The sequence below is a fragment of the Pteropus alecto genome, unplaced genomic scaffold (genome assembly GCF_000325575.1).
Source record: "Pteropus alecto unplaced genomic scaffold, ASM32557v1 scaffold156, whole genome shotgun sequence".
NCBI classification, from domain to species: domain Eukaryota; kingdom Metazoa; phylum Chordata; class Mammalia; order Chiroptera; family Pteropodidae; genus Pteropus; species Pteropus alecto.
In genome coordinates, this window is record NW_006437746.1 from 4,808,274 (window position 1) to 4,822,436 (window position 14,163).

At 61.0% G+C, this 14,163-nt stretch overlaps 1 protein-coding gene and 1 non-coding gene across 2 annotated transcripts in view; both read left to right on the plus strand.

Moving 5' to 3' along the window:
* Positions 1-618: 618 nt before the first annotated feature.
* The window catches only part of NBEAL2 (neurobeachin like 2), a 25,451-nt gene continuing 11,906 nt past the window's right edge, over positions 619-14,163 (plus strand). Inside the window, 19 exon segments of the mRNA XM_025048927.1 lie at positions 619-5,175; positions 5,249-5,377; positions 5,480-5,561; positions 5,651-5,775; positions 5,937-6,019; positions 7,629-7,714; positions 7,814-8,096; positions 8,258-8,364; positions 8,888-8,968; positions 10,337-10,420; positions 10,830-10,928; positions 11,409-12,004; positions 12,087-12,219; positions 12,305-12,424; positions 12,631-12,952; positions 13,172-13,254; positions 13,366-13,458; positions 13,833-14,007; positions 14,133-14,163. Of these exon segments, the coding sequence (XP_024904695.1) occupies positions 4,916-5,175; positions 5,249-5,377; positions 5,480-5,561; positions 5,651-5,775; positions 5,937-6,019; positions 7,629-7,714; positions 7,814-8,096; positions 8,258-8,364; positions 8,888-8,968; positions 10,337-10,420; positions 10,830-10,928; positions 11,409-12,004; positions 12,087-12,219; positions 12,305-12,424; positions 12,631-12,952; positions 13,172-13,254; positions 13,366-13,458; positions 13,833-14,007; positions 14,133-14,163 (2,972 nt within the window). The 5' untranslated portion in view covers positions 619-4,915.
* On the plus strand, positions 13,649-13,768 carry LOC112482074. The gene has a single exon (XR_003047192.1). It is a non-coding gene; the product is annotated as a 5S ribosomal RNA (ribosomal RNA).

A 14,163-nucleotide genomic window follows, 5' to 3' on the forward strand; every position in this document is an offset into this window, starting at 1 on the left:
GGGAGGGGGCTGTCGGTGGCTACTGAAGGAGGAAGGAGGGCCACAGTGCTCTTGGTAATCATTCAGTCTGAGTGCCTTAGGGCCCTCATGGGGAAACCAAGGCAGGGTCATTTCAAGGTCATCAGACAAATTTAGGGGAGAGCTCGGCCCAGCCGAGCTCAGCCCAGCCCCCGGCCTGTGTTCTCTTACTCGGGAAAGGTCTGGTCCTGCGAGCAGGAAGCCTCAGGTGAGTCTGCTCCCTGGGATGGCACAAGCTGTTTCTTCTGCATGGCACTGTCCTGCCCTTTCCCCAAACCAAGCTGGACCTCCGCCCAGGCATGTCCCCATTTTAGCTCTCATCACGCTCGCTGCTCCGTGGTTCTGCGGCACCTCACAGTTAGTGAGTGCTTCTTGGGTCCAGCTGGATGGCTGGACGAGAGACAGCCACAGCAGTGGCCGGTTGGGGAAGTCATACCAGAGGAGGCTACGTTTGGGCCTTGAGGGCGGAGGGGACGGGAACGGCAGGAGCAAAAGCACGACAGTGGGACATACGAGAGGCAAGTTGTCAGGAGCGAGGGGGAGGCCTGGGGATGGGTGGGGGCATATCCAGAGGACTCAGCCCACCAGGGCTTCCCCAGGGAGGGCAGAGGAAGGGGTGTGAGGATAAGGGGAAGGGGACAGCACCTGACAAGCTGACAATTGGGCCAGTACATAGAGGTTATGGAAAATAACATGCAAATGAGTGATCTCTTTTCTTATGGGGTCACTCAAAAGCCCCCCAGCAAAAGGGAGCACTGGGGGACACAAGAGCTGAGGAGCACTCAAGGTCACAAAGGTCAGGACAGGACCAACATTCAAGTTACAGCTGGGGAGCCCGGGTTGCACTCTCTAATTTCTCCTACTCAGGGTTCCAGGGAGGTCGGGTCAGAGCTTGAGTTGAGCTTGCCCTGCCCACCCCTTCGTGCTCCCTCACCCCTGCCTGGTGAGCTCTACCCACCGGCCCCATGGAAAGCTTGTCGGGCCCTCTTGCTCCCTCTGGGACCTTAGCTGGGTCGTATGCCTTCCCTTGCCTCAGTTTACCCTCTTGGAATGGGAAGAAGGAAGGCGGAACAGCCTCCTTGGTGCTTGGGCCCCCTCCGTACCTCACGGGGGCAACCAGGGTTTCCTCCTCCCTGCCTTTATTACCAAGGCAACTGAAGGGGGCGGGACTGAGGTGATGGGGAGAGTAGCACAGAGCCCGGGGTCAAGGGAAGAGCTGGTAATCCCTGGAGTTGTTATGGCAACTGGGGAGCTGATGTGGAATTGTGGGGTCCCCATGGAAACAGGGTTGGTTACTATGGGGACCCTGGAAGGAAATTCCTGGTTTCCATAGTGATAGGACTAGGGGAAGGGTAAGCCCTGGGGGTGTGATGGAGACCAGAAGGTCCACTCCTTTAAAGACCCCTTTCTCAGGTAAGGGGGAGAGACTGGCCCAGCCACTTGGGCACTTACTTGGACCACTCTCCTCAGTTGTCCTTGCCCTTGGCAAAGTCCCCATCTTCCTGCTTCATTCCTTGGACTGGGGTCCTTCAGGTCTGACCTCTAGTCCTCCTGGCGTAGCCAGAAGCCACCTTCAGCTTGATATTCCATCCCCCTCCTGATGCTGAGTGAGGATGCCCCCAGGCTTGAAAGGGTCATCCTGATCAGACCCCACCCTGTCCCATATCTGCTTGCCTGTTCCAGGAGATGGGGTGCTCACTACCACCCAGGCAGCTCAAACTGGGAGGAGTCACCACCATGGAGCTCAGATCTTCTCTCCCTCCCCTGCTCCTGTCTCCATCCTGGGGCCCACCGAGATACCCCTATTCCACCTGCCAGCTGGGGCACAGCCCATGAGACTTTGGCTCTGCCGGGGAGTGGGCTGTGGACTTGCCCTAAGGCTTGTGATAGGGTAGGTAGCTAGCTGATGGGATGGTGGTGGTAACTGGTGTACACTGGAGGTATACTAGGTGCCAGGTGCTATTTAAAGAATTTCTGTAAACCCCAAGAGGGGTGGTGATAGGGCAGGCATGAAGGATTCAGGCAAGGTCAGGGCCCTGAATTAAGACAGGGCAAGCAGGTCTAGGGGTGGCATGGTGTCAGGCAGCTCAGTGGCCTCTGCAGATAGCTCCACCCATCTGTCCATACCACAGCTGCTGCCCCAGCCCTCCCAGGTTCTAGGGAAGTGGCAGTACCATGCCTGCCCAGGGCCTAACGAGCCCTTGGGAGCCCCCAACCCCCAGAATTGAGTGTCCTAGGGCTGGTTGGGCATAGATTGGAGTCCCTAGAAGAGTGACTATGAGACCGCCTTCTCCCGGGGACACTGACCTTACCCATACCCACAGCTTTCTCCCCTCCGCCAGGGCCCTGGGGAGGAATGTGGCTGCTCCTGACCTGCCTTCATGCGAGGGGCACGGTGGGGACCCTGGCCCACTCAGGTTGGGGTGGGGACTGGGCTGGCCCTGCCCAGAGCTGGCAAGGGAGGGGAGAAGCCAGCCTAGGCAGAACCTCTGAGGAGTATGGGGAAGCCAAGGACCACAGCCACTCCTCCTAACCCGCTCTAGACCACTCCACATGCAGCGCTGCCGCCATGCTCAGGGCCCCCCGCCTGGCTCTGGCTGCAGCCTCAAGCCACAGGGCCCAGGTCAGAGCCATGCTGAGGCCGTCCTGGGAGAAGAGGTGAGACCTACAGAGGCAGGACAGGCAACTACCCCTACCCCTGCCTAGTACTGTGCTTTAGAGACCCCTCACGCCTCCTCCAGTACCCACAGATGCTGCCCTGATTGTCTCAGCCCTAAAACCAGCCCAGCCTGGACCTGCTGCTGGAAGTTTGTAGGACTGGACAGGCCAAAGGTGTGGCTCTAGGGACAAAAAGTGGGAGTATGCAGAGTTTTGAGCCAGGTCAGGGAGGGTCTGTTTAGGTGATGGCCACAGGGAGGGGGCGAGGTTCCTGAAGCACCAAAAGCCCAAGTCACAGATGGCAGTGGGGTGCGGGGTGGACCGAGACCTGGACAGGAGGATGTGACTAAGATGGGGAGGGGCAGAGAGGCCGGTAAAGCGGTCTCTGGCTGGACGAGGGTCTGGAATGCCGTGCTCAGCAGTTGAGCCTTTACCCTCTGGTCAGGTGGCGGCGGGGACATGGTCAAATTTGGGCTTTCAGGACCCACATTTTGGGTGAGATGATGGGGGATGGTTTGGGGGGTAGATGAGGAGAGGATGGTGTTGAGACAGTTTTGACGGTAGACAGAGATCTGTGGGGTCACTGAGTCCGGGGTCAGGGGTCACATGGTCAGCTTGGGATAGCTGGTTAGCAACCATGAGTGTCCCTGACCTAGAACGAAGGTCTGGCTTTCAGCATCCTCAGAGGTACAGCTGAAGCTGGTAGTGGCTGAGGCATCCCCTCTGGGAACCCCCAGCTCTGGTGTTTCAGGCTTGGACCCTTTGGTGTCCTTGCTTCAGAGGGTAGAGAGGTCACCAAAGGTAACTGACAGGCAAAGCGTCTGTCAAAGTACAGGTGCGGGCCTGTACCTTGGTGACCCTAGCCCCTCTCCTAGTTTTCTGGGCCTCAGATCTGTGACAGAAGGTACCCAAGCACAGGGCGGAAGGCTGCTCCGCCTAGGTTTCTTAGGGGTCTGGTTCAGGATGCTGGGGTCAGGCCCCCTTCCCTGGGGCTTATGTGGTCTGGGGTGCACAGATGGCAAAAATTAGCCATCCATCCAAAGGCAGTTCTGAAGGTCCTTGAGTTCGGGTCCAGGGTACCTGGGGAGCAGCCTCAGGCTACTGGGCGCTGCCTGTGATGTGTCCCTTTCCCCTTCATCCTCCTCCTGTCTAGTCCCTGGCCTGCCCCTCTGCCCCTGGAAAGAAAGTTACCTTCTGGGCTCAGCTGGTTGGGGTGGCGGGGAGCACCAGATGGGGCGGGCATGGAGGGAGAGAAGGCAGGGTGAGAGGCGGAGCTCAGGTCTGAGCAGGACCCACTCCATGCCAGGGAGGGGCTCAGAGGTCAGGGGAGACTAGAGCTGACTAGGATCTATTCAGCTGTGTCTCTGGAGCAGAGACCAGCAGGGCCAAGTGGGGAGGCCATGACACAGGGTTGGGGGAGACAAAGGTGTGGATGAGCCCTCCACATAGTCCCCTAGACCTGAGGCCTTGGACCCAGGTCAGGGAGATGTGGGTGCCTTGAATGAAAGGCATCATAGATACAGGGTTCAGAACCTGTGCCTAGATAGTCGTACCTGACTCCAGGCTCCCACCCAGGGTAGTGCGGCCCCGCCCTTTGGTGCACCAAGCCCGGCCCTTGGTGCTGGGGCCGTGTCCCTCACAGCTTCCTTGCTGGGCCCTGGGTGCCTTGGGGCCCCCCACATCCCTGCGGTCTGCCAGGAGGAAGCGGCGCCCCTCCCCCACCGTGACTCTGCGCTTCCTGCCCTGGCTGGGGCGGGAGGGGACGTTTCCCGTTCACACCAAAGTTTCCCTGGCGGCGCCCAGGCTTGGGCTCAGCCGCTGCCCCTCTTGCTCATGGAGCCAGCTCTGGGGCCTGGGGTCCAGGTAACCAGCCAGGGTGGGCGGAGGTTCCCGGCGCAAGGCGGGGCGTTGCACCTGTGCATGTGGGGGGGCGCGTGTGCATAGGTCTGCCCGGCCAGTAATGCTCATGTGCCATGGGATCTACAGTCAGGGAGCATTTCCTGGAGGTGGCGACTGCTGAGCTGGGAGAAGGTGGCAGGCAAGAGCCCAGCCCAAGCCTTCGGGTCAGGGTTGGCCCAGCAGCAGTGTGGGCCATGGCCACACCCCAGGCGTGTACACACTTAAGCTCCTCCCTTGCCTATGTTAGGCCTGCCTGGGTCCCCAAGGGTTACAGAGGTGGGAGCAAGAGACTGGAAAGCAAGAGACTGGGAGAGTGGTCACTGTGTATGGCCGTCCCCTGATGCTGGCCTTCCAACCTCCGTCCTTCCTCCTGCCCCGCTTACCCCTCATTCCCTTTCTTCGCCCACACTGCTCTGCCTCCAGTCCCTGTCCGCCCATGTCCAGCCTCCATTCACTGGTCTCCCATTCACTGCACCCCTTCTGTCCCCACCCTTGTCCCCTGAACCTGCAGAAGGACCTGGGTTGTCTGCAGCAGTGGCTGAAGGCCTTTGTGGGTACCTTCGAGAAGAGCATCTCATTGTCCTCCCTGGAGCCACGCAGGTGAGGCTGGAGCTATGTGGAGGGAGGGAAGCCTGAGGGGTCCTGAGCACCCCAGTGACTCCCCTCCCTGCAGGCCAGAAGAAGCAGGTGCAGAGGTGCCACTGCTGCCACTGGACACGCTGCATGTGCTGGCCAAGCAGCTAGACGAGGGGGACCTGGAGCAGGCCCTGCTGCTGCTCAAGCTCCTCATCGTCCTCTGCAGGTGGGTCCCTGTTGTCCTCCCCAAGATGCGGGGGGTGTGGAACTGTGGGCCAGAGGAGGCACTGGCGTATTGCTGTGACCTCTCCCATCATTCACTCCCCAGGAACCTGGAGAATGTGGATGCAGGCCGGGGCCAGGTGCTGGCGCCTCGGGTGCTGGCACTGCTGACCCGGTTGGTGGCCGAGGTGAGGTGGGCTCTACCTGGAGGTGGGAGGGGGGCAGGCGGTACCCACCACCGAGCTAATCCCCTTCTGCCCTGTCTCCACATGTACAGCTGAAAGGACACCCACCACCGCAGGAGGGCCAGGGTCCCCAGCTGGAGGACACGGCCCTGCATGCCCTACTCCTCTGCGAGGCCCTCTTTGACCCCTACCAGACCTGGCGGCGCCAGCACAGTGGGTAAGAGCCGGGAAGGGGATCGGGAGAGGATCGGGGTGCCGCTGTGGCAAACGTGTGGAGGTGGGAGGGGGCCGTGTGCAGGCCGGAGAGGGGAGGATGGCCAAGGAGGGGTGAAGTACCTGGCCTCACCCTGCCCCTGCCCTCCCCACCCCCACCCCCAGGGAAGTCATCAGTGCCAAGGAGAAGAGCAAATACAAGTTCCCTCCTGCCGCTTTACCCTGTGAATTCGGCGCCTTCTTCAGAGGTCAGGCCCCGCCCCTGTCCCATTGGGCCCCACCTGGCCCCGCCCCCAAGCCTGAACCCCTTCCTGCATTTCCTCATTCCTTACACAGGACAGGTCTCTCTTAGTGGTGGCTGCACGTGGGGCTGGAAGAACCCAGCGAATGTGAGGGGGTTCGGGGCAGAGAGGGTAGAAAGGGCACGCCTGGGCAAAGTTAATCATTTCTGGGTTGTAGCGAAGGCCTCCCGTCAGGTGGGGGCGTCGATTTCCCTTTCCCCTTTCTTCCCATCTCCTGGGTCCTCCCAACCACTGGTACCCCGCTCTGATCTGGACCATCTTAAAACTCTCTGGTCTAATCCCTTTGTTCCTGTAGCCTCCACCCCAGGCTCCACCCTCCCGAAGACAATGTCTACACTAGGTGTTTCCACGGCCGCTCCCTCGCTCATTCAGGAGCTGGCCCCCAGATTGTCACTGGCCACCTATCCTTTCTGGGGACCCCCTTCTCCTGGGTTCCCTCTCATCTCTCCCTAGAGGGAGACTAGCCAGGGCTTTAAGTGGGCTCGGGACAGGATGCTGCCTGGACAGGGGCAGCCGGGCTTGGGAAGGTGCTGGCCTGCTGGGCTAGAACGTTGTCTCTGGGGTACCCCACAGAGCTGCTGGCTTGGGTCTGGAGTGAGGGCGACCGCTCCAGGAGGGAGGGTTCCCCATGGGGAGCTCCCCCACCTCCACTGTTCCGCCACCTGAGCACTCTTCACAAAACAAACTGGATTCTGTTCCTGCTGCTATAAACGCACCAATAGTGGCCGGAGACCCTCAGGATCAAATCTTGCTTCTCACCCCAGCCGTGGTCATGTCCTCTCATTCCTAGAATGCAACTAGGTAGCCCACCTCCGAGTCTTTGCCCACCGCTTCCTCTCCCTTCGCAGGCCAGCCGGGCTCCCAGGCCTCTCACTTCCAAAGCCCTGCCCCAGGAGGCCTCCCACCCCATCCCACCTAAATGGAGCCAGCCCTGCTTTTGCTGCTCCGCCCCCATGCTACCCATGTGACCCGGGCTGGTCCTTTCTGCTCTCTGGGTTTCAGTCTGTGGCCTGGCATCCCGTCCATTCTATGTATGAGGCTGTGAAAGCCCCTAGAAGTCCTGAGCGGGGGCACAGGTGGGGGTAGGGGACATCTGTATGCTAGACACGGCAGGGTCCCGGAGCAGGTCACTGGGGAAAGCTCCAACTGTCACAGAGCAGAGGTACCAGGAGATTTGCATCTGAGAAACTAAACCCTGTTTTGCCACTAGGGGAGAGGAAGAAGGCGGGGGCGGCGGGGGGAGGGGATACGTTCACCTTGGAGTCTTCTACTTTGTGGCTTAAGGGGGTCTGGGGAGCCTGCTAGGCTCAGGGCAGGGTCGTGTTCCCCTTCAAGCTTCCCAAAGAAGGGCTGTGTCCCCCTCAGGCCCCCTAGTATAGAGCCATGACTTTTTAGACCCTTCAGCGCAGAACCAGCTCTTCTCCCTCAGAGTGGGCCTCGCAGCCCCCACCCTCCTCCCAGGGCTCCTACCTCTTGTATAGACAGACCCCTGGTAGATCCACAGCCCTGCAAGCTTGGTGACACTGTCCTGCCCTGCCCACTTCACTCCATCCAGAGAGCCTGCAGGATGCAGATCGCTTGCCTCCCGTGCTGCTGCTGCGTCTCATCCACCTCTTTGGTGCTGTCCTTGCAGGAGGGAAGGTAGGCTGGGAGGAGCCTGTGGGCCAGAGGATGCCTGTCTCGAGGTCTTTCTGCTGTGTGAGCCCCCTGCCCATTGCCCATCTCTGTCCACACCTGCAGGAGAATGGGCAGACGGCTGTGAGCACCGGCTCCGTGCAGGGCTTGCTGACTGTGGTACAAGGCTGGGGCCGTGCACCAGCTCAGGACCCCCGCCTCGTGCCACTGGCGCTAGAGGCACTGGTGGGCACGGTGCATGTCCTGCATGCCAGCCGCACACCCTCCCGAGGTCCGGAGCTCCGTGCCCTGCTTGAGGGTTATTTCCGCATCCTTAACGCCGACTGGCCAGCTGGGCCGAGCCCAGGCTCCGAAGAAGCACTTGTCACCTTACGAGTCAGCATGCTTGGTGGGTATGGGCTCAGGCTCTTGGGGAGGTGGTATCAGAAGGTGAAGGCCCAACTGATAATGGAAAGGCTGGATCGGGCAGTATGGGGAAAAAGGTCTAAGGCTGACCAGAGGTGCTGCAGGGAGGGGATTGGGCAGGGCTGACCCTTGACCCTTCCACAGATGCCATCCCCATGATGCTGGCGTGTGAGGACCGGCCAGTGCTGCAGGCCACCTTCCTCAGCAACAATTGCTTCGAACACCTTACTCGCCTCATCCAGAACAGCAAGGTGGGCAGGGCCCAGGCTGGGGGTGGAGATCCTGGAGCCCAGAGGCTGGGGGAACCACGTGGGGTGCTGAGCTGCTGCTGAGCAAACCTGGGCTACACTGGGCTGGGGGGTGGGGGATGACCTGCAGTTCAGGGGGCGGGTGGGCCTGGGCCTGAGGATGGCTCTGTGCCCCACAAGAGCGAGGTGTTGTGGAAGGACAAGAGGTACCCCGGCCCTTTGCTCCCCCTTTCCCCAGCCTCAAGTCCAGGGACAGGAGAATGGCTCAGCTGTCGGGACGCAGTGCCTATTCTTGCCCACTTAACCACACAAACTCTGTCCCTCTGAGCAGGGCATGGGTGGCTTAGCTCCCCTCCCCTTTCCCAGGGCCTGGTGGGACACTCAGCGTGGGGTTCAGGGTGCATCCTTCCCTCCGGGGCAGAGCCCTGGCAGCTGCCGCAGGCCCTGCTCTAACCCTGCATCTCCCTCATCTTCCTCCTTCTCTCTCTTCTGCCTCCTCCCCCCTGTGCCCCCCCCTTCCCCACAGCTATACCTGCAGGCCCGGGCGCCCCCTGAGGGGGACAGTGACCTGGCTACCCGGTTACTGACTGAGCCCGATGTCCAGAAGGTACCACCCTGGGGCTGACCAGTTCAGGCACTCATCTTCCTGGGCGCCCGCCCCCTGGGCTAAATGTGTAAAACCTGGTGTGGCCTAGCGATGGGGCTGGGTCCCCCGTGCTGTCTCACTCACCTTCCAAGTCCCCATCCTAGGGAACGGGGTAGGAGTGATCCGTTTCCTGCCTAGTATTGCTATTGGGAGCTGGGGTTTGGCTGTGGCAAGCTGGAAAGAACCTTCGAAACTCACCCACCCACTCCCACGTCAGGGATTTGGCTGTAGTCATTCACGGAGAAGGACTTCTCCCACGTGGGGCCGTTTCTTTCCGTGGATCCTCGCACCTGCCCTAAGCAGGTCTCTGGGAGTCCCCATGCTCCTGTCTGCTCCTGATATGTTCCCTGCCTCACCTTGCATGGTTGCTGTTGGAGGCTGCAGGGTGTCAGGGATCCCTTGTGGGACGTGCTCTGGTGGCTCAGCGCCTGGGCCCCATCCTCCAGGGCCCACCAGGCTCTGTCCCCGTGAGGCAGTCCCACGCGTTTGCTGCACTGGCTGTTTTCTGAGAGCCCGCATATCCACCTAGCTACAAAGCGGGTGAGACAGGCGAGACCCCTGGTTTTTACAGATGAGGAAACTGAGGCCTGGACAGGGGAAGAAGGTGGCCTGAGGTCACTTGGGGAGTCAGGCAGAGCTACGGCCAAGGGCCCCATGGAGCCCAAATACAGCCTCACGCCTGCTGACAAACCCTCCAAGCCCTCCTGACCCTCACCCGCTTGGCGGGGCAAGGGAGCAGCATGTCTCTGGCTATCGAGTTCAGCCAGGGTGAACCTCGATGTCCCCACCTGGATCTAGGGGACAAGGGGCAGGATAGGACTCAAAGGTCTCGAAGGTTCTTCTGGTTTAACATCCTGTGATTGATTGTCCCTGAATTCTCCGACCCTGTCAATCATCATGGGTGATGGGGCACTTGCTGGCCTGCCTGCACGTGTATCTAGCTTGTGTGGGGATGGGTGAGGACGGAGGCCCCAAAGCCCATCAGACAGTGGGGTGGGGGGGGCAGAGAGAGGCGGTGAGAACATCCACTGGTGATCTATCCCAATGAGGTCTTTCCCAGCCTTGGCTCCTTCGCTGGCCTCTTTGTCACCATGGGTCTCGCCAAGCTCAGAGAGGGCCCTACAGTCAGGGTGAGAGGCACAGCAGTTTGGGCAAGGAGTAGAGGGGCTGGTGCTGAGACAGCGTTGCTACCTCCCAGGGCCCCCGCCAGCTCAGATACTTGCCTCAGGGCACCTGCCCCTGGCCTTATGCCCCTTTTATTGCAGGGTGGTACCAGGTGCGACGCCCTGGTTCCTGCCTCTTCTCACTGCCCCTCCTCCCCACCCCAAGGTGCTGGACCAGGACACAGATGCCATTGCGGTCCACGTAGTCAGAGTGCTCACCTGCATCATGAGCGGCTCCCCCTCGGCCAAGGTGAGGACACCTGCAGTAGGAATGTGGAATGGGAGTGAAATTGACCACGTGGCCCCAGAACTGGCCTTGTCGGTGGCTGTTAGAGCAAGCGAGCTGGGGAGGTGACTATCCTGCCATCTGGGGTGCTGCTCAGGCCATTGGGTGGACTTGGTCATCAGTCAGTCCTAGGAGATGGGTATCCTGGGTCAGGGCTGGATGGTGGACGGACACTTGTGGGCTGGGCATCATCTGCAGCCTTCCGAGGTAGACCTACGCCCCTGCATCCCTCCACAGCCCCCCGCCCCTGCCAGCATGGTGACCCAGAGGCAGAACCAGGCAAGGGAGCCCTGAAAGCTGCTGCTTCCTCCGGGGTTTCGCAGGGCGTGAGTTTGCCCTGGGCCCACATCCATGCTCACTTCTCCCCACACAGGAGGTGTTTAAGGAGCGCATCGGCTACCCGCACCTGCACGAGGTTCTGCAGAGCCACGGTCCCCCGACCCATCGGCTGTTGCAAGAGCTGCTCAACATGGTAAGGGCAGGGCCCCGTGCCGGGGTGCCCAGGGCAGCCGGGACTGAGTCAGGGCCACCACAGAAGGCCAGCTCTCCACCTTGGGGGACTGTGTTGAGTGTGGCCAGTACATACTATGGTCTGTGGCCGGCAGTCGGTGTCACTGGGGTGAGGATTTCAGGCTGCACGGGGCCTGGTAGCTGCTGCTGCATGTTAGCGAACTCCAGGATTATCTTGGGGAAATGCCTTTGGGGTTTGGCCACCCCAGATCAAAAGCCAAGGCTCGGGTTAACGGAGCTGAAGGACTGTGGTTAGCACTAATGGCCGCTTGTGCGCCTCTGGCTTTCCTGAGACTCAGACACAACCTCTGAGCAGGATGGGGGACCACACATTGCTTTTCCATGTTGTAGGCAAGTAAACTGAAACAGGAAGTCCCACCGTTGGTGGGGGGCCTGTTCCATGCCAGTTGCCTGGGAACTATCACATGCACTCCACCCACAGGCTGTAGAGGGTGACCACAGCGTGTGTCCGCCGCCACCAATCTGCAATGAGCAGCCAGTGCTGGTGCTGATGCAGTGGCTGCCGGCACTGCCCACGGCTGAGCTACAGCTCTTCCTAGCACAGCGCCTCCGGTGGCTCTGTGACAGCTGCCCTGCAAGCCGTGCCACGTGTGTGCAGGCTGGCCTGGTGGGCTGCCTGCTGGAGACACTCAGCATGGGGGCAGCCCTGGGGGCTCGCTGCCAGGAGCAGCTGTTGGCGCTGCTGCAAGCATTGGGCCGTGTGTCACTAAAGCCCTCGGAGCTGCGTCGCCTGCTTCGGCCCCCACCGGGCCTGGACTCGGGTGGAGCTGAGGCTGGGAATGCCCGACATGCGGGTGCCGTCATTCGAGCGTTATCGGGCATGGCCCGGCACCAGGGCCCCGCACGGGCCCTACGTTACTTCGACCTCACGCCCAGCATGGCAGGTATCATGGTACCCCCCGTGCAGCGGTGGCCTGGAACTGGCTTCACCTTCCATGCCTGGCTCTGTCTGCACCCCGTGGCCGCCGTGCCTGCCCCGGCTCCCAGCCGGCCACTCCAGCGAAAGCAGCTGTACAGGTGGGTGACTGCCAGGGACCAGGGCAGAGTGCCAAGGTGAGCAGGAGAGCCGACAGGCGTAACTGGCTTGGTCTGCCCCCAGCTTCTTCACCAGCAGTGGCTCAGGGTTTGAAGCCTTCTTTACGGCGGCTGGGACTCTGGTGGTGGCCGTGTGCACCCGGAAGGAGTACTTGACCATGAGCTTGCCTGAAGTGTCCTTTGCCGACTCTGCCTGGGTGAGCCTCCATCCTCACATGGCCCAGGGCAGTGGAGGGAGCACCGAGCCCCAGCCTACGGCCTGACACGTGGCTTCCCTTCTAGCACTGTGTGGCTATCGTCCATGTGCCTGGGCGCCGGCTCTTCAGCCAGAACCTGGTCCATGTCTACAAAGATGGCTATCTGGTCAAGACAGCACCCCTTCGCTGCCCCTCCCTCAGTGAGGTATGCCAGGCAGGGTTTGGGGATGCCTTGGGTAGCTGGGGAACTTAGACAGGGTGGGGTCCGGAAGCCCTATGCGCCCGCCCCCCAGGCTCAGACTTTAGCCTCCGGGGACTATGCAGCAGATGGGGTCTCTGTAAGGAAGTGGATGCAGGTGGAACCCCAGGCTTTGCTGTGACCTGACCACTCCCCTAACCTTGGCCCCGCAGCCTTTCTCCTCCTGCTGTATCGGCTCCGCTGGGCACCGCACAACGACCACCACCACGGGGCTGCCTGCACCACCCGTCCCCACGGCCCTGGCTTACACGCACCCCTCCCTCATCCGCTCCCAGTCAGTCCCAGCCACCGCAGGGCTTGGCTGGGGGTCCGGGCTGGTGGCCCCCCTGCCGGAGGGCAGCATCAGCTCCACCCTTGCAGGTACACAGGACACTCGGTGGGGTAGCCCCACGTCCCTGGAGGGTGAGCTGGGGGCCGTGGCCATCTTCCATGAAGCCCTGCAGTTGCCAGCCCTGCAGGTCCTGTGTGCCCTAGGTATGCAGCCCATCCCCCTGCCCTGCCCCAGACCCCACCCATGTCCCAGAGCTGGTGGTTGGACTTGTTAGTGCCCAGACTGGAAACTAGGAGATCAGGGGAAGAAGGCATCCTTGAGTGGGGTGGGGGGGTACTGTCCTCTGATTAGGCAGAAAAGAGATGGACTCTGGGTTTGGCCAGAGGCCCAGCCAGGTCTGAAGCCCCCTGCCTACTCCCCAGGGCCCAATGAGACAGCACCCTTCAAGCCCGAGGGTGAACTGCATGAGCTTGGCACCAAGCTGCTCCTTCATTACTCGCCTCAGGTATTTGGAGGGGGCAGTTGGCTCAACCTTGCTACTGTCTTTCCCTTGCTCCCACACTCTGTCTGCCTCCCTGCAACTGACCTTTGCTGCCTGCTCACCCTGTGCCCCCAGGCCTGTAAGAACAACATCTGCCTGGACCTGTCCCCTGGCCATGGACTGGATGGCCGCCTGACGGGCTATAGGGTAGAGACCTGGGATGTGAAGGTGAGTGTACACATGTGGGCAGTGTGTGCAGGAAGTGTGAGCATGGGCACATGTACAGGCCAGGCTGGGGGGCGGCATTGCCCGGGAAGTCTTTAGGAGACCTGGGTTCAAGAGAGCAAAATGTCCTGAACCCAGGTTCCCAGGCTGGAGGGTGTGCGGGGGTGGAGTGGGTCAGGAAATGGCTGGGCGGGTCTACGGCCATGTCACCCTGAACACGCCCCCGATCCCGTCTGATCTCGGAAGCTAAGCAGGGTCGGGCCTGGTTAGTACTTGGATGGGAGACCACCTAGAAGACCAGGTGCTGTAGGCGTTTAAAAAAAAAAAGAAAGAAATGGCTGAGAGCTGCCTTCTCACAGCCGGCCCCCCACCCCCAGGATGTCGTGAATTGTGTGGGAGGCATGGGTGCCTTGCTGCCCCTGCTGGAGCGAGTGGCTGCACAGCCCCAAGAGGCCGAGGCAGGTCCACCTGAGACACATGACCTTGTGGGGCCTGAACTGACCTCTGGCCACAACTCCCAGGGCCTGTTTCTCCCACTGGGCAAGTCGTCAGGTAAGTGTCCCTGGTGCCTGGGTTGTGAGGGGACCTTGGCACGACGGGGGGCTGGAGTGCCTGAGGTCTCTGTGGCCACTGGCAGGCCCTTGACACACATCTGTTTCCTTCCTGGTGGCCGGCAGAGGAGCGAATGGAGAGGAACGCGGTGGCCGC